Genomic DNA, 24,213 nt, shown 5'->3' on the forward strand with positions numbered 1-24,213 from the left:
CCACTGTGACAGCAGGGGGAAGCCATTGCCAGTTTCATTCCTTCCAATGTAATATTAGTACAGAGTATCCACCATGGGAGATGACACATGAATGAAACTTCATTAATTTTTCACCTAAATCGGAATTATTAAACAGGTGGTGAAGAAGTAAGAGGTGCCATTGTACACTCCTACCCCGGCCCCTGTCACTCTTGGTGGTGGCGTGGCTGGCGGGAGATGTGAATGGGAGGAGGGGATTTAGTCGCTGTTGCTGGGTGACCGCTCCAGGTAATGTCTGTGGAACCTGCTGTTCAATTAATACCGTATTAATAACATGGTTACTGTTGATAATTGTCACCGGGTTCCCCGAGCCCCGGGTTCGACATTGTGACGTCACCGGGTTCCTCAAGCCCTGGGTTCGACATTGTAATGTTACCAGGTTCCAAGAGCTCTGGGTTCGATATTGTGATGTCACCCCGAGCCCTGGGTTTGATGTTGTGACGTCACCGAGTTCCAGGAGGCTTGGGTTCGATATTGTGATGTCACGGGGCGAGGGTTCTTCCCCTGTTCCAGCGGGCGGTGGCTGTCGATTGAAGGTTCTTTGCTTTGTGTCATTTCAGGAACCAGCAGTTGGTGGCGACCTCAGCACAGACTGTTCCGATGAAGGGTCACTGACCCGAAACGTTAACTCTGCTTGTCTTTTCACAGATGCTGCCAGACCTGTTGAGTGGTTCCAGCATTTCTTGTTTTTATTTCAGCATAGACTGTGTCTGCACTTTGGGAAAAGGCTGCGACCCACATTCATTATTTTCACGCGTCCTTGGAGGGACGGGGTAATTGGTTTATTTCAAATAGTAAACTAGGAATAATGCCACATTACTGGACACGGGTAAAATGATTTGAGTCCAATGACAAAAGCAACTGAAGTAAGTAGAAATAAAACCAAAGAAGTGCTGGAAATACTCAACGGGTCTGGCAGCATCTTTGGAGAGAGAAACAAAGTTAACGCGCTGACCTGAAACGTTAACTTTGCTTCTCTCTCCACAGATGCTGCCAGACCTGCTGAGTATTTCCAGCACTTTTTTTGGTTTTAGTTCAGATTTCCAGCATTGCAGTATTTTGCTTTTATTGAAATAAAGTAGAACTTGCACGTAGAAGTGTGAATATTGCAGTACATAAATGGAACTTAACAGTTTAGGAAACTATGAGGCAAAGCAACAGTTTGCATTTAGATAGCACCTTCAGAAAAGATATCCCATGCTGCTTTGTGGAGGAAAATAGAAAACAAAGTGAATAAAGAAACTTGTACTGAACTGTGGAGCTAGAGTTTAGAGACGTGATCAAAATATGAACCAAAACATGGTTTCTGAGAAGGTCTTTAAAGTGGAGCATGATTTGGAGAGGCAGAGGGGTTTCAGAAGCACTTCCAGAGACAGGAATGGTGTGCCACTCATAGGGGTGAATGGAGAAGAGGCCCTAGTTGGAGGAATGAAGGTGTGGGGAAAATACAAGGCAGGAGGAGGTTGCAGAGATACTGTTTACACAAACTGTGATCAATGGCTGGGTAGAACGGTGGATTTTTTTTTTGTTCCTAATCCATTTTCTCTGGCATTGTTTGTAGGGGGTAAGACCAAATGTCGTCTTCAGGTGAAGTGGGGTTAAAGTAAGGGGATAATTGAACCAGGGAGTGTAGATCCAATTTCATTCCCATTTTAGTCCTTTTATTCTGTCCTTATTTTTATATTTCTACTATATATATGTTCCTATTTCCACATTTATAATGCCACTGAAAACTTGTCAGACTGTAATTGTACCCTTCTGCCAGTGATGTTACAGTGCCTCCACTGGCGGGAAGTGTAATTACAGTGTGACCAGTTTGCAGGGTTTTTCTGTTATAAATGTGGACATATAAATTTATAAAGGGTGGTCGACAGGAAGAGTACAGAGATTTGTTTGTGGAATGAGACCTATATTTCAAGACCTCCTATGTTGCCTGTCCCTAGTTGCCCTGAGAAGACTATCATGGACATTTTTCTAGCAGTTGATTTTACAACTGAATGGCTTGCTTGGCCACTTAAGAGGACAGTAAGAATCAATACTGTATTGCCTTGATTGATGTCATATATAGACCATACTAGGGGTGTCATGCCTCCTTTAGGACATTAGTGAACCCAGTTGGGTTTTTATGACAGTCTGGTAGCTTTCATGATCATTTTTCTCTGGTGCCAGTCCACAGATGGCCAGATGTAGTAAATTTACTTGCAGAACTTGGCACTGTGGGTTTATGAACTCCAATTTCCAGTGGGTATTGGTAATGAGAGTGCTGCATGATTACACCATTTCATGATTACTCTTGTGAAAGTGGCATTTATGAACGACCTTTTGATTTTGCTCTTTTTTTTAATGCTCCTGTTGAATTTCAGGCTCCCGCACCTGCTTTATTGAGGGAGGGAAGTCACTGAGTTACATTGCTGTACTTGCACCACTTCCCACATATGCACAGCTCTGCTTACCAGCCAGTTAGACCTTTAAGAGTAGAAAAGAACCTGATGCCTTGTTGACTCATTGAAAGTTTGAAAATTGGTTTTGGACTGGTTGGACCTATATTGTGGCCAGTAGCAGGCAGAAGTGCTTTACCCAGTCTCACAGCAGGTAGTAAATAATGAACTGACACTAAATTGATTCTAGATATGTGATTCAATAGGCAGAGTGTGCAGTATAACTGCCTTTTTAAACAGAGTACTTCTGCTACCATTAGACAAAATATTCACGGTTCTAGGGGGAAAAAAAAGCAATTATGGTTGCTTTGAAATCAACATGGAGTCTATTTGAATGATCGCACCTTAATTTTTCTAGCTGCAGTATCTTGGTGGGGCTGTGAACAATCCAAATGTATAATAGTCTACTTCAGCCCATCTGCTGCTTGTGAAGAATTTCTCTACTATATTTTAATGGTAATTACTAAATTTATTCATGACACTGCATGATTAAGTTCCATATGAATATTATAAAGTGGGTTGAAAGTAAATTGATAGTCTGAGACTGAATATATATATTGGGCTACATATTGCTTCCATTATACAGTTTCTTAATCCCCTTTGGTTTAAAGGCAAATGCCACTTTTATACATTATTGGATCCCAAAAGCACTGATTTACCAGTGCTGGATCAACATTAAAAAAAAATTAACTCATGGGATGTTGGCGTCACTGGCCAGGTCAGCATTTATTGCCCATCCCTAATTGCCCTTGAGAAGGTGGTGGTGAGCTGCCTTCTTGAGCCACTGCAGTCCATATGGGGTAGGTATACCTACAGTGCTATTAGGAAGGGATTTCCAGGATTTTGACCCAGCGACAGGGAAGGAATGACGATATAGTTCCGAGTCATGATAGTGTGTGACCTGGAGGGGAACTTGCAGGTGGTGGTGTTCCCATGCATCTGCTGCCCTTGTCCTTCTAGGTGGTAGAGGTTGTGGGTTTGGAAGGAGCGTTGATGGTGGATGGGGTACCAATCAAGCGGGCTGCTTGATGGTGTCGAGCTTCTTGTGTGTTGTTGGAGCTGCACCCATCCAGGCAAGTGGAGAGTATTCCATCACACTCCTGACTTGTACCTTGTAGATGGTGGGCAGGCTTTGGGGAGTCAGGAGGTGAGTTTGTTGCCCATAGTTAGGTAAACAACATTTCATTCTTATAATTTCCTTTATCTTTTTGTTTTCCAAACAGGAAGAATGCATCTGAATCCAGAACAAGTTGCCTTAATTGGACAAGTATTTGAATCTTATGTTGTAGAACTCCACAAAAATGATATCATCCATATTCTGCAAGAGCCAGATAATGGTGCTCACTATCCAGTCACTGTGAATGCGCTGACACTGTTTGAGATCAGTATGGAGATTGGCGAATACTTAAATGCATTTCCGAATGAACTGTTTCCAGTATTTGACAATGCACTGCACAGAGCCACCATGACAATTCTGCAGTCCTATCCAGAGCCACATGATTTGGTTATGAAACAAAACCTTCACGTGAGAATTTCAGGTCAGGTTAATTACAACGCCATAAAATCTTTAGCAAACTGCAACTTTTACTACAGTGTGATCATTTACTTGTTGACTTATTACTTGAATTTTCATATTCCATTTCTTATGCTAATGGGGGGAGTGGCAGTGGAAGGAATCTGGGGGTCTGCCAATTATGCTTCAACTGGAGGGTCTGTCTTACATGACTATTCTGTGGCAGGATGGAGGGGAAGGCAGGTATCTGAGTGCCGTAGTTAGTTTTATTTCTCTTTGTTTCTTTTGTACTGGCTCAAAATTGCTCCCAGTTGTGGCGAGTGGCTTTGAGCAGAGCTTTAAGCTTAGAAATTTATTATGCCACATTCAGGTCTTAAACATACATCTAGGTGTCCACTATGCTGGGTGGCGTGATCATATAAATACCAACCCAGAAGTACACTGCCCACCATATTGGTACAGGCTTCTGCACAGGTGACCAGGGCCTGAGCTGGAAACAGCATTAAGCCCCTTTGCATATGCAAATGGAGGCCCTGCCTGCTCTCTCAAATAGACGTAAAAGATGTTGTGACACTATTCAAAGAACAGCAGGAGATTTGATCTGCTGTCCTGGACAATATTTATTCCTCAAACAATATTACTTGAAAAAAAATGATTATCTGGTCATTTATCTCAGTGGTGTTCGTAGGACCAAATTGACTAGTGCATTTACCTATATTACAACACTTCTTAAACTGCACTCCTTAAAAAGTACTTCACTGGCTGTAAAGTGGTTTGGGATGTCCTGAGGTCAAGAAAGGTGCTATATAAGTGCAATCCTTTTCTTTACAGAAAATGACAGACGGTTGTCAATGTTGATGAATTTATAGTTTCATATTTTAATTAATGCACGAATCTTATTGTTTCTTTACTTGTCAGGATTGCCACTTTGTCCTGAATTGACAAGGGATCGTATTCCAAAAACTAGAGATGTAAGCCATTTCCTTTCAGTCATTGGGACAGTTATACGTACTGGAATGGTGAAGGTGCTGGAATTTGAACATGACTACATGTGTAACAAATGCCGGCACATTTTCACCGTGACTGCAGACTTTGAGCAGCATTACACCATCTGCCGTCCTACATCCTGCCCTAATCCAGAAGGGTGCAACTCAGTGAAATTTACATGCCTGTCTGGGTCCTCGTCTTCTCCTGCAAGTTGTAAAGATTACCAAGAAATCAAAATTCAGGAACAGGTAACATAAAAGCTACTCCTTTGATTGATTGCTGTCAACGTCATCATAGAATGGTTAGAGCACAGAAGGAAGCCAATTGACTTGTTGTGCCCATTGCTGGCTTCATGCAAAAGCAACTCAGCTAATTCAACTCTCTCCCTGTAGCCCTGCAAATTATTTCCCTTCAGGTGCTTTTCCAATTCCCTTTTGAAAGCCATGATTGTATCTGCCTCCAGCACACGCTCAACAGTGCATTCCAGATCCTAACAACTCGCTGCGTCAAAATACTTTTCCTCATGTCGTCATTGGTTCTTTTGCCAATCTCCTTATATCAGTGTCGTCTGATTCTCGATGTTTCCATCAATGGAAAAAATTCAGCTAACAAATATTTGGGTCAGTAAAATGCAATATAATAGCTTAAGTGTGATTCACAGTGTATTTTAAATCTGAATATGAAACCAAATACTTGTAACTGTTGCAGTTGAGTCAGAGGGTTTGAATTCAAATTCTTTATATCATTTCCTTACTATTCCTCAATGAAGCTTTTAATGGAACACTAGCATTTCATTTTAAGGACTTTGGGAAGGGTCATCCCATCCCATATTCCACAGCACTCACCTTCTGTTGGTTCATATTTAACAGTATGGAAGACAGCTGCAGACAGATAGTCCCAGTCCTGCTATGTGACTACATGATGGCAGTGAACAATTACAAATTTATTGAGAAAATGTCAGCGGGTACGTTAGAGAAAGTTAAATGAAAAAAGTATTGCAAGTAGGGGTAACAATGGTGTGGAGCTGAACCGTGAAACCCATGCTGGTTTGGAATAATTTTGCAAATTGATATGGTTCGCTGCTGAGAAGTGAAAACCAAAGCTGACTGAGCAATAGAAGACACACTATGGTCTTAGATTGTACTTTGATTTCATTCATCGTTTCTGGCGTTCAAAACTGATTGTTGAACATTGTTGGTAGTTTAGAATGAGCAATCCCATAATTTGATGCTCCAAATCCCAGTCTCAGACCAGTAGCTGCTTTGTCAGCCCAGCAATGCCACATTACAGCAGTCCCAATGTTGTAGTGTAATTGCACCCTGACTCAAGCGCAGTTTGCTTTTCTCTAAATACTAATCCTCTTGACCTGTCCTACATGAAGAACATTTGAAAGTGCCAGCAGGTTTCAAGTTCATATCCTTCCCACTGCAACTGAATACTGTAGTTTTTTTCCCCCAACTGGAACCCTTTTGGGATGTAATGTTGGAAATTTTCTATTAATCAGACACTTTTATAACCGAATCTTAGTTTTTTTTTTGCTCATGGTATATATTCAATACAATTTTTGGATTCTAACTTCAATTGTGCAAGAGCCAGTCCTGAAGTGTTTTCGTATACTATCTAGCAGCTGCTTATAAAGTGACACTGGCGAAGGCTTGATAACAGAGGGCTAATTTTTATGAATGTATAAATATACCCTGCTGGCTGAAAGTCTTACCTGCTGGCCCCATGCGCACATACATGCATGCACACACACGCATGCATACACACACACATACATTGGGACACTGCAGGTATACTGCACACAGGTTTGCATTTGTGTTTTAATGGATGGAAACTTGTAGGCAGAGCCCCTGCAAATTTCCGATTATGTGCAGCCAGCAGAAAGCCTCACCTGCTGGCAGAGTTGAATTGGGCTCTTGGGTCTCTAGCCTGTGCTGTCTTCCGAGGAAAGTTTGTGACCGAAAAAGATGGAAGCATGGAGGAAAAGCTAAAGAAATTACAATAACTGTTTCACTTATTTTTTGAAATTTTGCTGAATAGATGGCTTTACTTCATATCAAGTGCTAACAACATTGACCAAGGCAACAGTGCAGGGCATCTGGGACCTGTGTGAACAGGGCAAGCAATGGCGTGTCTCCTTAACCAATCAGATTGAAGAATCCTTACTGAGTTACAGAGTCTAAACCAGGAAGTGTATGTTAGAATATTTGATGCAATGTCAGATACTGTACAGGAAATGAAATAAAGTGAAAGAAAGGTGGGATTAAGCGAGGGAGGGAGAGAGAGAGAGATGAGAGACATAAAAAGCAAAAAAAAATTTAAATGTACATTTTTTTTAAATTTCCAACAATAGTTAAAATGTGAAAGAATGAGACTCAACACTTGTTAATTTTCAGTGCCAGAGAAGTTGTTTCAAGTAATTAAAACTTATAATGCTGTTAAAAGTTCAGTTACCCTTGAGTGGACATGCCTGAACATTTTCTGGTGTGTACTGCAAATTCACACCTGGAATTCCATGTATGTGAATGCCGCGTCTCTTGGCGAGATACTGGTATGGTGTAAATTCTCAGGAGCAGCAGGGCAACTCAGACAGCAACTTCCTGATCTACAAGTTTAACTGTGCACGTGCAGATGCTGGAATTTGTTGTCAGATTTACTTCATAATAAGTGAGTGCTGGCAGCCTCACCATTATAGCTACTGCAAAATCTGGGCCATTATTGTGTTCCAAGTCCTGTTTTGCACTAACTTCAGCTTGGTAGTTGAAGGCCCATTTATGCCATTCTTCTGTTCCACTATTGAAGCAGAACAAAGGAAGGTGGATTCATCTAAACATTCCAGTGTTTCATTGTATTGCAATATATTAATTTTCTGTTTCGAGGCTTATGAGGTAATATCAAATTTGTGTAATACCTTAATTAGGCTGCAGCTACCTACCTTATAGGAAAGATATAAAAATGCTGGAAAACTGCAGTATAAATTTCCTTGGACTAAACCAGAACAAAGGGCTACAATTATGGTTGGACTGTTTACACTAAAACTGAGAGGGTTAAGGAGTGATCCGGTGGAGTCTTCAAAGTTATGAACTGTTACATTGAGGTAAATAATCATAGACTGTTTCTTCTGGGCAACGAGATCATAACAAAAAGGCACAAGTTGAAGATAATTGCAAAATAACTTAAAAGAGTGCTTAGAAATATTTTCAGAGTGTGGTTCGAATGTGGAATTCTTTGCCGCAAACTGCTGAAACAGAGTCATAAGATCTTTATAAAGAAAATTAGTTATTTGAAGCAAAGGAGTATTAATGGGTATGTGAAGTGAACAGGTCAGCGAGATTAGACTTGTGTACAGAATAGCTATTTGCATTATTCCTTACGTACCTTTCCTGGTTCAATATTAGGTTCAGAGGCTGTCTGTGGGAAGCATACCTCGATCTTTGTTGGTTGTATTAGAAGATGACCTTGTGGACACTTGCAAATCTGGTAAGTGTCATTGAATAGGTTGCATGCAAACAGTCAGGAGCCAACATATGAAAGCTAACTAGTGAAATCATAACAGCCCCTTTACAGCAAAAGACCAGTCTCCATAGTTACATCCTGACAATGTTTGTAAATTTGATCTTGTCAAACCGTTCAACCCTCAAACCATTTCTATAAGGGGTGGGATGGTCTATGATTTCATCCCAAACTATAATAGTCAGATAGCTTGCATCTGTAATTTTCGCTAATATAGGGCCATTCTAATTTTACAAACAATTCCTTTTACTTTCTGAAAATTATTGTTTTTATATCATTCTCAAAATCACCATTACAAACTGGGCCTGCTGTATTTCAAAAGAATGTATTTCTACTTGGTGCAATAAGAACTTTGTCGAGCATTGTTCAGTATTAAAATTAAGGATTTATCTTATTGTGAATTCGAATAATAGGTGGTTTATATTATCACATTTTGAAGAATGCATTTAATATTTCTGAGGCTGGTCGAGGGAAGACTGCTGGCAAATACATAGGGAGAACTTCCTGATCATCTTTAAATAGTGTTCTGGGATGTATCACCTGAAAGGACAGGTCGCATAATCAGTTATCCAAAGGATTGCATCTTAGACAAAGTGGCACTTCCTCAGTACTACACTGGAAAGTCAGCTGAGTTTACATGTTGAATTCCAGCAGTGAGGTTTGAATACACAACCTTCTGACTCCGAGACAAGAATGCAGACACCTTATCATACATCACATAAATTATGTCTACAACAGATACATAAATTCTTAACCCAACATTAATTTGGATGTTTAGATTATTTTAATTTGACAAAATCCCTGCGACAAAGTGTAGTATTCCTGGGTTATTTTTAGTTTTAGTGAGAATTTTGGAAACACAGAAACAGCAAACTATAGGTGCACAAAATCTGTAAGACTTACAATGCTATTGAAGGCATTGCATATAGCATTGCTATGGATACCAAAGGAAGTGCGGACAATTCTCAAGTAGTACCCAAAATGGGGGAAAAGTTGGCAGAGTGGCCTGTCTAATTGTGCCTGAGCCCTTTAACGTACCACCGGTGGGCTTACTGCTTTTCGGGAGGCAGGAAAGTGGCTGGCTCCCATGCTGAGCTGGTTCAATTTGGCCTCGGTGTGGTGAGGGTTCTTGAGATCTTTGAATGGGCCAGCAGTGGGAAGAGCTTTTTTGTGGGGGGGGGGGGGGGGGGGGTGGGATGGGATGGGGGTCTGAGAGAAAGGCTATGGACCAGGTGCTGAAAGATGGGATTAGATTGGGCGGCTAGTTTTCTCAGCCGGCGCAGACATGATGGGCTGAATGGCCTCCTTCTGTGCTGTAATTTTTCGATCGTTCTATGGTTCTAGCAGGAGTACTCCTCCGGGGTCCACCAAAATGAAGAAAATTTTCCTGGATGTTTACCAAGGGACCACCAGTGATCCGTTTAAGTCTGCTAATTGGGCTGCTCAACGTTTGCTGTAAAAGGGCAGAGCACTTGAACCTGAAAACTTGCAGTTGCACTTCTATAACTGACGTAGGACCCCAGCTACCATATCTTAGCAACGTCTCGCCGGTTTCAGACATTTGGATTGCTTGCCCGTTTACAGGCTCGATCGCATCAAAAGTTAGGATCAGTGTCACATCAGCTGAGGTCCCCATCACCTCCAGCGCCCCAGCTCTGATTTTCAATTGCAGGCAATAAACGAGCGGCTGGAAGTTGAAAATCACTCCCTATGTTTTTGGATTTCATCACTAGTAAAGTTGACTCTATACTTCTGTATTTCCAATCTCCAGCTGTTTCACACATGAGTTCAAATTCATTTATAGATTACAGAACTATCAATAATATAAAGCCCAGAAATGTGGATTTAAAACAAAACTCAATCTGTATCCCAATCATTTTATTTAAGCAAACTAAGTACGTACGCATAATTCCTTCTTAAAAAATTGATCAGTTTTGTGGTAATATCTGACCATTGGTTAAAAACCAATGAATCTGTAAAAATACAGTCAATCAGTAAATCAAAAGGTTTGTTGGTTTTTAAGGTTTTACGCCATTAAATATATTTCTCATTTAAAATAGTTTTTTCCCTTTCCGCAATTCTGGCCGGGATTTTGCCCCAGGCGGACGGGAGCCAGCTGCCAACTGAAAAGTCGGTGGTCAACCCACTTTACTTCGCCTGGGGATCTGACCCGTATTTTGTGGATTCCGGGCTTAAATTGGTGTGAGGCAGGACTTCTACCCGCTTGAGGTAGGAAGTCCCGCCTAATGGAGCTGCCGGCTATTCAGCGAGCCAGCAGCTCTTAGTCCTAGCAGCACCACCGGGAGCAGTGACCACTGCAAGGATTACAGCCCAGCGTGAAGGGAAGATGTCGGGGAGCCTGGAGCAAAGGTAAGTTTTGGTTGCCTCGCCGGGGGTAATTGGTGGGGCCCTGGCGAGGCAAGTGTGGTTGGTTGGGGGGAAGAGAGGCATGTTGGGGTAACGGGCGGCCCGATCATGAGAGCCCCTCTGGGACATTCAAGAGATGCCTGCTTTTGTCAGGCAGCTTCTCTTGGATCTAGGATGCCTGCTTGCCACGCATAAAATCCGCGTGGAAGCTGGCGAAGGCCGTTAGTGGCCACTTAAGGACCTTGATTGGCCTGGGGTGAGGTGGGGGGGCTGTTTTTCGCCGCCTCCGCATTGCAAAGTGGCGGCGGAGGCGGAAGCAGGTCGGGAAGGGCTCCGGGAGCCTCCCACTCCATTTTACGCCACCCCACCACCACCATCCCGCTCTTTGGGTGGCGTAAAATTCAGCCCACGGCCTGCAACCACACAGGTGCAACCACGTCTACAGGTTTGGGAGAGATACCAGGGTTTTTTGGGGATTTGAAGTAGGGGAAGAATGAAATCAACCACAAGGTATCCTAGGAATTGGTCTGCAGTGACTCAATTTTCAATATTTTTGCCTCTGTGAGGAAACACTAGAACAACATAACTAAGACCAGGAACTTTTGTTTGCCACTGGATTGTGGCAACACTTCAATCCTGCACTCTGTTTTATTTTAGCCCCAATAGCCCCAACGTTTAAAGATTCCACTTGTATTTCTTCATTAGTTGCTTACTTCATTGCATGAAATTGCAGAGAAGACAATTATTTATTGCTTTTATAGAACAACACCACATAAATGTTGAAATAATATAAAAGGTTTTTATGTTTATTGCAGGCTAAATATATATTTTTCTACTGTACCATAGGGAATGTGGTTTAATGCATGCATTTCACCACAGTGAATTCCCTATCCTGTTTGTGCTATCAGGAGAATTGACAGAGGCAAGGCATTTTTCCATAGAAAACAATTACAAATTGGAAGTTGAATCACCCTGAGCCATATTTGTGTAGCTTCAGAAGATCTAAAACAGAAAAGGAGAAAAAAAAATGTGCAAGTGGCATTTCTATAAAAGATAACTCCCGTATATGTGCTGTGCTGGTTGACTTTATTGTAGGCTCTAACTTCTGTTTAGTACTTTCCATTTGCTAGTTATTCAACATAGAATAAGACATGAAATAGTAAATTAGGCTGGTTATCAGGGCTGGACGGATGATCTACAGATTATTACAATAATATCAATGTTCATCCAAACAAGTGGAGACCATAGGAATAATCACATGCATGTAGAAGCAACTTCAAAGAGTTAATTAAATCAGTGGATGAAGGTTGTGCAGTTGATATTGAAGTCTTTGAAATCATTTCAGAAGGATATGTGTGTGAGACTTTTAAGATTTTCATGCCTTTTGAAATTAATGACAAATTGGCCAGCTGGGCTAAAAAGCAACCAGAAAATGAAAGCATATTTATGAAAAGCTCTTTCAGAGAGGGGTAATGACTTTTGAACTCCAAAGGATTCTATTATGTCTCTTCTGTTCATCCTATTCATAAATAATATAGCAGGAGTGTATTTGTAATGTATAATCTGCTGAGGACACCAAGTTAGATTACACTAATTTACAAGTGTAACACATTGAAAGCATTCGTAGTGATTTGAATCAGTTGAAAAGATGGGTTATGCACTGGAAGAATCATTTTAATATGAGCAGCTGTAAGACAGTGAATGTTGGAATAAAAAATGTGTACATAGTTAATCAGTATGTAAATATTTTTGCTGAATGTTATGTAAATATAATTTCAAGCAAAAATATTGCTGATATATAAACTCCTATGCTGAACATTAAGTTCCACTTATTTGTCCATTGTAAATTTTAATCTGTGTTTACTATTTATTTCAGGTCTGTGGGGTGAGAGTAGGTCAATGGGATTGATTTTGGATTGCTCTAGGAAAATGCTATCAGACACGATGGGCCAAATGACCTCCTTTCACTTCAGGGATTATTAACCACAGATTTTTAAATAGTTTGTTTACATTTCTGTCCCAGAAAATGACCAGCAGCCAAATGCTTACAAATAACGAATGTGGCTTTTTTTAACCTAGGTGATGATATTACTGTTTACGGTGTGGTTATGCAGAGGTGGAAACCTCTCAGTCAAGACTTCCGTTGTGACCTAGAACTTGTCGTGAAAGCCAATAACCTGGAGGTGAACAACGAGCAGCCGACTGGAGTTATTATTGATGAGGATGTCCAGAAAGAATTTGAAGACTTCTGGGAGAACTACAAAGATGACCCTCTAGCAGGTGCAGTTGAATATATTGTGTATAGAATTGTTTAAGCCAAGTAAATAGCTTCTTCAAGTCTTCCGCTGTGCGGTGGTATAATTCCATTATGTGGACTGTAGACAAAATCTTAACTAAATTATGCAAAGCTGTGCGATGGTTGATTTAGTTTTGTCAGAGAAATGTAGGCTATTAACATGGAAGAACGTCTATTAAAGGTAATAGACTGGAACAGCTAAAGCAGTTGATTTTAAGAAAAAAGATTTTTTTTTTTGCCAGAAGTCTTAAAAGAATGTCACTGCATTAAGCGCAGTAATTGCCTCAATAAATCATTGCTGTGCTGTGCTGGGCTGGCTAAAGCATTTCAGTAGTTGACACTCACTTGTAGCGAATGTATTGAAACCAATGCATAAAGGTCACCAGTGCTACCAAAAGGTCGCTGTTCAAATGTGATAGAGGGTAATCATGAGCCCTTTTGCAAAAATTCCACTAAAAGGTAAGTGCTAAGAGGTGAACAGTAAATATACCACAATGAAAGGACATGTATTTATTAATTTGTTACCAAAGCTTCTAAAACTAGAACGTAAAAGTACTGAAATTCAGGACAGCATGGTGGAGCAATATGCACACAGGTTGAATGCAAAGAAAAGTAGAATTCCAGGGCTGGATTTTATCAGTGCGCTTTGAACTTGGCGGCCTTCCGACACGGAAGTGCCACCGCCGAGCCCACGCAATATTGCACACGGGCTCATTTAAATAGAGGGGGTGGAGCAGCTGCCCCCGATGACACTGTGTCCCTGGCAATGGCGTCCGGTGCCGCCGCTATTTTTTAAAGGACTTCAAGCCCTTCAGTAGCATTTCAATATTTAAAGGTCCCGGTGTCCGGGAAATAACAAAATTTTACTTCCGCTCTAAATCCCCCTCCCACCCGCAGTGGGTAATTTATATACAAACTGCTCTCATTCTCCCCACTCCACCCCCCCCCCTCATAATAAACCTTTTTTGGCATCCCGGACTTTCCCCCCAAAATTTGTTCCCTTTGACTCTCAGCCCCTTCCCACCATCCCCACAGCCAATAAAAATTGTTTTGCCCACTCCCCCACCCCTCCCGCCCTGAAAATTTTATCCCTCCCCCCCTCCCCACCAGGTTTTCGCCACAGAACTCCTTACGGAGTTCCGAAGGCAGGCGAGTTGCAATTGGCGACCATAAAATCGGCATGGGACGGCCACTGCCAGCCAGTAGGTTCATTTAAGTCTAATTTATGTTAATTTGAATATTTAGATGAAGGCCCCGCTACCAGCGGGTGGGGAGTGGGGGGCTGGTGGTGGGGGCTGCATTAAGGTCCCCCCGCTGCCAGTAATATGCGGCGGGCCCTTCTTGATGCCGGGGGTCGAGGCGGGCCTCTCCCCGCTGAATTTTACGGGCCCCCCCGCCATGACCCATGGCGTCAAGGAGCTGGTAATATTCAACCCCCAGTGTGAGAGCTATGAAAAGCATCAAAGGGATATAAAGAAAGTAATGAGGTGCAAAAAGGGAATATGGATTTTAAACGTTTGTACTTGCCAAAAGCAAAAATTTTTATAAGTATATATAGAAAGCGAGTGGTAAAGGAGAATGTGGACCCATTACAGATGGATGAAAGTGAGACTTTAATGGATAATTAGAAAATTGCAGGCTTGTTAAATGAGTGTTTCAGATCAGTTTTCACTATGGAGAAAAAGGACAAAATAGAATCATTACAAGGGAAGCTAAAAAAAAAAGTCAATGAGAAGAACTTTGTGGATTTAATATAAGTTTTAAAAGAAAGGTAATGGAGAAAATTATGGAACTTAAGGCAGCTAAGTCTGCAAGACCTGATGTGTTCTATCCCAGGGTATCAAATTAATTATGTGAGGTAATTGTAGATGCCTTAGTCATAATTTCCCAAAGACCTCCAGATTCAGGAATTGTGCTTTTGGATTGGAAAAATTTGCAAATATGACAATAATTTAAGAACGGAGGGAGGAAGAAACCAGACAACTACAGACATTCAGTTTAACATCAATTGTGGGGAAGTTACTGGAATCTGGCATCAGAGACAGAGGGCCTGACACTTACGGGGAGGGAGCGGGGGCATGTGTTTGTGGGGGCAGGGGGAGGGGAGGAGGGGAGGGGGCGACACTCAGGAATGTGGAGGTCCTGTTGAATTCAATGGCTAGATTGACAGTTTTGCGTGTGTGCCGATTTAAGCCCACTCCTGTTCCCTGCCTCCCTCGCCAGTCATTGGTGAGGGGGGGGGGGGGGGGGGAGGGCGGGGTTAAGATTTCCCCAGAGTGATTGAGCACTTGGACAAGTACCAGTTGATCAAAGAGAGTCAGCATGGATTTATGAAAGATACAAAATGTCTGACTAATCTAGTTGTGTATTTAGAGACAGTACAAGCATAGTGAATAGGGGCTATCTTAGTATGCTATCTATACAGTCTTTCAGAAGGCATTTGTTAAGTCTCTGCATGAAAGTGTATTGGCAAAAATGGAATTGGAGGTAACCTTATGACATGGGTTGGTAACTTTTTTTCATTCATGGGATGTGGGCGTCACTGGCTATGCCAGCATTTATTGCCCATCCCTAATTGCCCTTGAGAAGGTGGTGGTGAGCTGCCTTCTTGAACCGCTGCAGTCCATTTGAGGTAGGTACACCCACAGTGCTGTTAGGGAGGGGGTTCCAGGATTTTGACCCAGTGACAGTGAAGAGCGGCAATATAGTTCCAAGTCAGGATGGTGTGTGACTTGAGTGGAACTTGCAGGTGGTGGTGTTCCCATGCATCTGCTGCTCTTGTCCTTCGAGGTGGTAGAGGTCGCGGGTTTGGAAGGTGCTGTCTAAGGAGCCTTGGTGTATTGCTGCAGTGCATCTTGTAGATGGTACACACTACTGCCACTGTGTGTCGGTGGTGAAGGGAGTGAATGTTTGTGGATGGTGTGCCAATCAAGCGGGCTGCTTTGTTCTGGATGGTGTCGAGCTTCTTGAGTGTTGTTGGAGCTGCACCCATCCAGGCAAGTGGAGAGTATTCCATCACACTCCTGACTTGTGAGTTGTAGATGGTGGACAGGCTTTGAGGTAGATTAGGGATAAAGGGTTCGTTCTCTGATTGATGGTATGTGTTATATAGTATTCCTCAGCATTTGTATTGGTACCTCCGATTTTAACCATGTATATTAATCACTTGGATGAAGGAATATAGAGTGTTAAATCCAAGTTTGCAGATGACACCAAGTCAGGAGGAAATGTAAGTTATGTGGATGCAAGAAGTTAGTTACATGGGATAAGGACATAGGTAGACTAAGTGGGTTAGCAGAACTGGCAGACTGAGATCATCCACTCTGGATTTGAAAAATACAAATCAGAATATTTTCTTAATGATGAGGGACTAGGAATTTTGTCCCTGTACACAAATCATTTAACAGCTTGTGCACAGACAAAAAAAGTAATCAGAAAGGCTAATGGAATCTTGGTCTTTATCTCAAGGGGGACTGGAATACGAAATTGATGAAGTGGTGCTTCAGTTGTACACAGTCCATAGCATTACATTGAGTTTTGGGCACGCTCCTCAGGAATGATATATTGGCCTTGATGGGGGCATAGACTCACTTGAATGATACCAGGACCAAAAGGCTTAAATTGTGACAACAGGTTTTATGAACTTGCCTTTTCTTACCTTCAGTTTAAAATTATTTGTATTTGGTCAGGGTATCAAGATATGGATCAAAATAGATTAAATGCGTTAAAATCAGCCATGAAACTAATTGAATGGCGAAACAGATTTGAGGGGCTGAGTGGCCTATTCCTAAATCCTTCTATCCTCTCTCTATGTTGATGTATGAGAAAACTGTATTTGAGTGAGCTACCAGAGAGCTGCTGCTGCCTGTGTTACCATAACCCAGCAAGAGTCTGTGCCTGCAGGAGATAAGTGGGGAAACTGAAGGAAAACATTTCAAAGAGTTGGTTTAGTTTTGAGGAGAAGTTCTTTGAAATTAGAATAGGCTGACTACATCTGGCTATATGTATGAATTCCTCACTTTATGCCAGGGCTTATGATCTGTAGCTGTGTGTGTGAAGGGTACTCTTTAGCACATCAGTATTTCCTGTCCTTGCTCATTTCTATCCTAGACACAGAGTTAGCTTAGGTGTCTTTGTGCATGGCCTGCTAAATCAACGAATCAAATTGAATATGGTGCAATTTTGATTAGAAAGTATCTTGTGTCTTTAAAACTGAACCAAATATGTTCACATTTCCCCCACCTCCATTAACGCATCAGTGCAACAAGCAGTGTTAAAATTTTAAATTTTAAAATTAAGTTTAAGTTTTTAAAATGATAAAGTACATTAATAGCCGGACTAAGTCTAAATGAACAAATTAGATGGACTAAGTTGGAATGGACAAAGCAATTGCATGCAGCCAAGGTCCAACCTGCATGTAAGGAGTAGAACTGGGTGTTAGTGGTTTATAGTGCTGGCACTGATCGAGATATTTACAGTAGGATTTGTGTATATATAGAGTTGCATATGTTCTATTTGGTGGTAACTAATGGCATGTGCTGCTTCCTTTCATCATAGAAGCTCTTTATATTTTTATTTTCAAGGGAGAAATGAAATTCTGGCCAGCCTTTGTCCACAGGTATTTGGAATGTACGTGGTCAAACTAGCTGTTGCTGTGGTGTTAGCAGGCGGAGTGCAAAGAACTGATGGAGCAGGCACAAAGGTTAGAGGTCAGTACTGCAGCAATAGACATGAAATCTTAATGAATTAAAATCCTGTTAGTTAGTCTAATCATTTATCACACACATCTAGACTGGAACATACTTTTTTAAAAACTATTTCTATCGATGTATATTCTATTTAATCTGCCAAGTTCAATGCAGCACTTGAAGTACAAGTCACAAGATCAGAAATAGTTCTTGTTGAGGAATGTCATTCAGCCTGCAACAACAACGTCAGCTTATATTTATATGGTACTTTTAACATAAAAAAATGTCACCAGGTGCTTCACAGAGACATTATAAAACAAAATATGACACTGAACCACATGAGATATTAGGGCAGATGACTGAAAACTTGGTCAAAGAGGTAGGTTTTAAGGCGTGTCTTAAAGGAGGAAAGCGAGGCAGAGAGGTTTAGGGAGGGAATTCCAGATCTGAGGGCCTAGACAGCTGCAGGCACAGCCACCAATGGTGGAGCGATTAAAATTGGAATATTCAAGAGACAAGAATTAGAGGAGCAGAGATATCTCTGAGGGTTGTAGGGCTGGAGGAGATTGCAGAGATAGGGAGGAGCCAGGCCATGGAGGGATTTGAAAGCAAAGATGAGAATTTTAAAATCGAGATGTTGTTTAACCAAGAGCCAATGTAAGTCAGCGAGTACAGGGGTGAAGGGTGAATGGCATTTGGTGTGAGTTAGAATAGGGACAGCAGAGTTTTGGATGACTTCAAGTTTATAGATGGTAGAATATGGGGGGGGGGGGGTGCAGCCAGGAGTGTTTTAGAATAGTCAATTCTGGAGGTAACAAAGGCATGAATGGGGGTTTCAGCGGCAGAAGAGCTGAGGCAGGAGCGGAGATGGGCGATGTTACGGAGGTGGAAACAGGCAGTCTTAGTGATGACCCAGATATGCGGTTGAATGCTCATCTTGAGGCCAAGTATAACACTGAGGTTACAAACAGCCTGGATCAGCCTCAGACAATTGTCAGAGAGACGGATGAAGTCAGTGGCTTGAGAGCAGAGTTTGTAGCGGGGACCAAAGACAAATGGCTTCAGTCTTCCCCAATATTTAATTGGAGGAAATTTCTGCTCATCCAGTCCTGGATGCCAGATAAGCAGTCTGACAATTTAGCGACAATGGAGAGGTCAAGTGAGGTGGTGGTGAAGTAGAGCTGGGTGTTGTCAGCCTACCTGTGGAATTTGATGTGTTTTCGGATGATGTCGCCGAGGGGCAGCATGTAGATGAGATATAGGGGTCCAAGGATAGATCCAAGGATAGCTTTGGGGGACACCAGAGGTAATTGCAGGAATGGGAAGAGAAGCCATTGATGGCAATTCTCTGGCTATGATCAGATAGATAAGAATGGAACCAGGCGAGTGCAGTCCCATCTAGCTGGACAACAGTGGAGGGGTGTTGGAATACGATGGTGTGATCAACAGTGTTAAAGACTGCCGACAAGTCGAGAAGAATGAGCAGGGCTAGTTTGCCTTTGTCACAGTCACATAGAATTTTTTTTTGACTTTGGTGACAGCTGTTTCAGTTATGTGACAGCTGGAAACTTGATTGGAGGGATTCAAATTTAGAGTTCTGGGACAGATGGACAAGGATTTGGGAGGCGACAAAACGTTCAAGGACTTTGGAGAGGAAAGGGAGGTTGGAGATGGGGCTTAGCCTATGCAACAAAAAAAAACACAATCTCCCTATCTGGCTGTTTCTTAAATGATTCTGGTTTTTACTTCCACTACCTGAATCTGAAGTCTATTCCACGCATTGATCCCTTACTCAAAAGTCGTTTCCTAAATTGTCATAGTTCACCAATTGAAACTTCACTGCCATTGTCCTACTGATACAGTGTGATTCAAGGTAATATTCTAGATTTACTTTATCTATACTTTTTATTATCTATACCTTTTATTATCTTGCATATATCTGAAAGATCACCTCTTAGTCTCTTTCTTTCAAGGGTGAATAGCCCTACTTTGTCCCATCTATAACTCTATTTTGGTTAAATGGGTACAAGGTCTAGGTATGCTTGATATATGAATATTTGCAATCTGTGAGCATTTTAATCAAAGCAATTTCACATATAGAGCTCATGTGTCTTCCCATGGTGTTTGCTGCAGACATCTATAGTACTTCAATTTTTTTTTGCACAGCACAATGTGAAGACAAATGGGGGCATTTGATAATGCTTATGCGCAGTGCAAGATTTAAATTTTGGCCCAGAGAAGAAGGAGGTACTCGACCTTCAGGCTTTGAGGAGGAAATAGAAGCAGCTGAGAAAAGGAACAGAGAGCAACAACATATCAGTTCAACATGAACGAGCTCAAAATGGTCTAAAAAATGACCTGAAAAAGAAAATGATGGACTAAGTCATTTGGAGCGGCACAGTGGCGCAGTGGTTAGCACCGCAGCCTCACAGCTCCAGCGACCCGGGTTCAATTCTGGGTACTGCCTGTGTGGAGTTTGCAAGCTCTCCCTGTGTCTGCGTGGGTTTTCTCCGGGTGCTCCGGTTTCCTCCCACAAGCCAAAAGACTTGCAGGTTGATAGGTAAATTGGCCATTATAAATTGTCACTAGTATAGGTAGGTGGTAGGGAAATATAGGGACAGGTGGGGATGTTTGGTAGGAATATGGGATTAGTGTAGGATTAGTATAAATGGGTGGTTGATGTTCGGCACAGACTCGGTGGGCCGAAGGGCCTGTTTCAGTGCTGTATCTCTAATCTAATCTAAACTAATCTAAGTGGCGATAAAAAGACTGGTGGAAACATCAGTTATCACTGCCAAAATGTAACTGCATGCTACAAAGATGAACCTCAAGTTTTAGCTGCAACCCAGCCTGGTTTTATTTCAATTTTTGAAGAATGGGCTGAAAGTTCATACTCGGTTACTGTGCCTGCTATTGCTACCTGACTATCTGGAGATGATGACCAGTTTTCAGAGCTCAGTTTTACAGAACATGGAAAGCATCAGTTTCAATCAGGAAAATATAAAAAGGGACAGAATTTTAGTGAGCTTTGCACCACGAAATTGGTAGTAACCAGTGCCCTATAACAGACCAACTTTGCCATAGCATTGGCATGTATATTAATGTTGATAGCATGAAGCTTATGGATTATTTTTAAGTGGAAGACTGCACCAGCTGAAAAATTACCCTAGAGTTGTTGTCAAGCATGCTGCAAATACTTAGACACCTGGAGACCTGATGGTGGGTCAGGTTGAGGAGGCCTAATGTCAGTATAAAGAAAAAATGTTTATTCCAGGACTCTGTTGGCAAAGAATGTTCCAACATCCCATAATTTAGAGTTAAACAGCATTAACAATGTGATGTATCAAAGAAGCAAACAAACTGTTAAGTTGATAGTCAGTGATGAGGAATAGTTCCCAGGCTGTGAAACCTAGAGGCCTAATCTAACTTCATCAAGTAAGAAATATAGGAGTTAATAGATTGTTAACTGTTTATTGTGAAGAAATTGTGGGGAATCTGGATGTCTGAAGGCCTGCATACATTCTTTGCAAGTGATATAAGGCAGCCATCATATCTAGCATATCTTCTCTTATTGGGCAGTCCCTCGGGAACGAGGATGACTTTCATCCACTCCAGGGTTGTGGGTCCTTGGATGACTGAGTAGTCCAATTCTGGATCCGCACACTCTGTCACAGGTGAGACAGGTGGTGTTTGGTGAGGCAAGTGAATGGGATGCTCGAAATTCCGAATGCTCCTTCTGCTGTTTGCGCTTAGTTGCTGTCTGTGCGTGTCGACATTGTTCGAACTGGCACCTTCTTCTCCATTTTGGGTGGTCTCTGGCAAGAGATTCCCACGAATCGGTGGAGATGTCACATTATTTCAGGGAGGCTTTAAGGACATCCTTGTAGTGTTTCCTCTGCCCTCCTGGGGATCTCTTGCCGTGACGGAGCTCGGAGTAGAAAGCTTGTTTTGGGAGTCTTGTGTCAGGCATGCAGGCGATGTGGCCAACCCAGCGTAACTGACTAGCCATGACCAGTGTCTCGATACTGGGGATGTTGGCTTGGGAGAGGACACTGATATTGGAGCACCTGTCCTGCCACTGAATTTGCAGGATCTTGCGGAGGCACTGCTGGCGATATCTCTCCAAGACTTTGTGATGTCTGCTGTACAGTGTCCACGTTTCCGCCGCGTACAGGAGGGCAGGTAACACTGCGGCCCTGTAGATCATGAGCTTGGTGCCAGGTTTGAGGTCTCTGTCGTCACTCTTTTGTGCTGGCAGACTGGAGGTGATGCTGAATTTCATCATCAATGTCTGCCCTTGCTGAGAAGAGGCTCCCAAGGTATGGGAAGTGATCCACATTTTCCAGTGATTTGCCGTGGATTTTGATAGTTGGGCAGTGTTGCACTGTGGGAGCAGGCTGGTAGAGGGCCTTTGTCTTCCAGATGTTTAGCTTAAGGCCCATTCTTTCATACACCTCTGTGAATGCATCGACGAGGGTTTGAAGCTCGGCCTCTGAGTGTGCGCATACGCAAGCGTCGTCAGCATACTGCAGCTCGATGATGGAAGCCGGGGTGACCTTGGTTTTGGACTGGGGGCGAAGTAGGTTAAATCGTTTCCAACTCGTCCTGTAGAGTAGATCTACTCCAGTAGGGAACTTCCTGGAGGTGAGGTGGTGGGTTGTAGCGAGGATGATGGAAAAGAGCGTTGGTGCGATGACACAGCCTTGCTTGACCCCAGTTTGCACTCAGATTGGGTCAGTCGCAGATCCGTCAGCAAGGATTACAGCTTGCATGTCGCTGTGCAGCAGGCGGAGGATGGTGACAAATTTCTCCGGGCAGACAAATTTGAGGAGGATGTTCAATAATCCCTCCCGGTTGATAGAGTCGAAGGTCTTGTGAGGTCAAAGAAGGCCATATATAAAGGTTGCTGCTGCTCCCTACATTTTTCTTGGAGTTGTCTTGCTTTAAGATCATGTCCACTGTGCCTCGTGATGGATGGAATCCACATTGTGATTGCTGATGACTGTTGGACTGACCATCGCCTAATCCCGGGCTACTATTTCCATAAACTCAGTCCAAAAATGACAGTGGCAGCCGAAGCATTGCCATAGGAAAATCAATGTCGATGGCATCAAAGACTCTGCGAAGAAGGACCTACTCAGGCAGCATCTTACAAGCAACTTGGCGACGCTCAATGAACAGGAACCACAGAATGTCCACAATGCCTGGTCTGCCCTCAAAGCTACCATAATCAGCACTTGCGAAGATACTCTTGGTTTCTCGACTAGGAAACATCAAGACTGATTTGATGAGAACAACCAGGAGATCCAGGAGCTACTAAATCGCAAGCGCAAGGCTTTCCTGAACTGGAAGCATCACCAGAATTCGAGGGGGAGAAAAGCAGCTATACAGATAATTGAAGGCTGAGGTTCAACAAAAAACCCGTGACCTAAAGAACAGCTGGTGAGCTGAAAGACCGCAGTAAATACAGCAACTTACCGACAGCCACGACATGCGTGGATTCTTCAGCGAGGTCAAGACCATTTATGACCCAAGCACCCAAGGACCTATCCCACTGAGAGCAAAAGAGCAGCGCTGATCAAGGGCAGAGAGGCAGTCAGTGCTCATTGGAGGGAGCACTTCGAAGATCTCCTCAATCGCAACTCAGTCCTTGATGCGAGTGACCTCGACCACATTCCACAGCATGCTACCCGCCACAACCTCAGCACAACCCCAGCCCGACATGAGATTGAAATATACAGCAGAGAGGCACTCTTGACACAAATACATGGACTCATCTCCCTCATCTGGAAGGAGGGGAGCATGCCAGGGGATCTCCGAGACACCGTAATTGTGACCATCTTCAAAAAAGGTGACAAGACCGACTGCGGTAACTACAGAGGGGTGTCCCTGCTGTCCGCCACAAGGAAGGTCATCGCAAGAATCCTTCTCAACCACTTCCACCCTGTGGCTAAAGAGCTCCTTGCAGAATCTGGTATATATGAGTGAATGGCTAGTGCTTAGGAAGCTGCATCTTGACAAACCTTTTCTGAAGTGTGCAGCTGAATTAGAATCTGAACCTTGTAATGTTGATTCTTGGAAAGATAGTTAGGGATTTCTATGGCGGAGTGTTTTTCTAAGAAATGTTAAGTTGATCTATTTGGCCAGTGACGATGAATGATTCCTTAGCTCTGACCCTGATTAGTGATTGGCCATAACACATGGCTCAATGCTTGCCTTGTCTTTATTTCTGTACTTCTTTGCTGATAGCCCACAAAAGGTGACCTTCAGTGCATTTGTAAATGTGTCTTTTAAAAACTTAAAATGAGTGTAATTCAAGAATTTTTATCTGGTGTTTTGTGACCTAATAAAAATGCCCTGTGATATATT

The 24,213-nt window shown here is 42.5% G+C and overlaps 1 protein-coding gene across 3 annotated transcripts in view; it reads left to right on the plus strand.

Moving 5' to 3' along the window:
• Window positions 1-204: 204 nt before the first annotated feature.
• Window positions 205-24,213, plus strand: part of mcm9 (minichromosome maintenance 9 homologous recombination repair factor) — a 40,420-nt gene continuing 16,411 nt past the window's right edge. The window contains exons 1-6 of one of the 3 annotated variants that reach the window (XM_068025455.1): window positions 205-267; window positions 3,701-4,015; window positions 4,909-5,225; window positions 8,379-8,460; window positions 12,940-13,140; window positions 17,740-17,865. In XM_068025455.1, coding sequence (XP_067881556.1) covers window positions 3,706-4,015; window positions 4,909-5,225; window positions 8,379-8,460; window positions 12,940-13,140; window positions 17,740-17,865 — 1,036 coding nt within the window. In that variant the 5' untranslated portion in view covers window positions 205-267; window positions 3,701-3,705. Of the gene's footprint in view, window positions 268-3,700; window positions 4,016-4,908; window positions 5,226-5,268; window positions 5,598-8,378; window positions 8,461-12,939; window positions 13,141-17,739; window positions 17,866-24,213 lie in introns of those variants that run through there. The other 2 variants (XM_068025456.1, XM_068025457.1) reach the window with 2 other exon arrangements.

The sequence above is a fragment of the Heterodontus francisci genome, chromosome 3 (assembly GCF_036365525.1).
Source record: "Heterodontus francisci isolate sHetFra1 chromosome 3, sHetFra1.hap1, whole genome shotgun sequence".
Lineage (NCBI taxonomy): Eukaryota > Metazoa > Chordata > Chondrichthyes > Heterodontiformes > Heterodontidae > Heterodontus > Heterodontus francisci.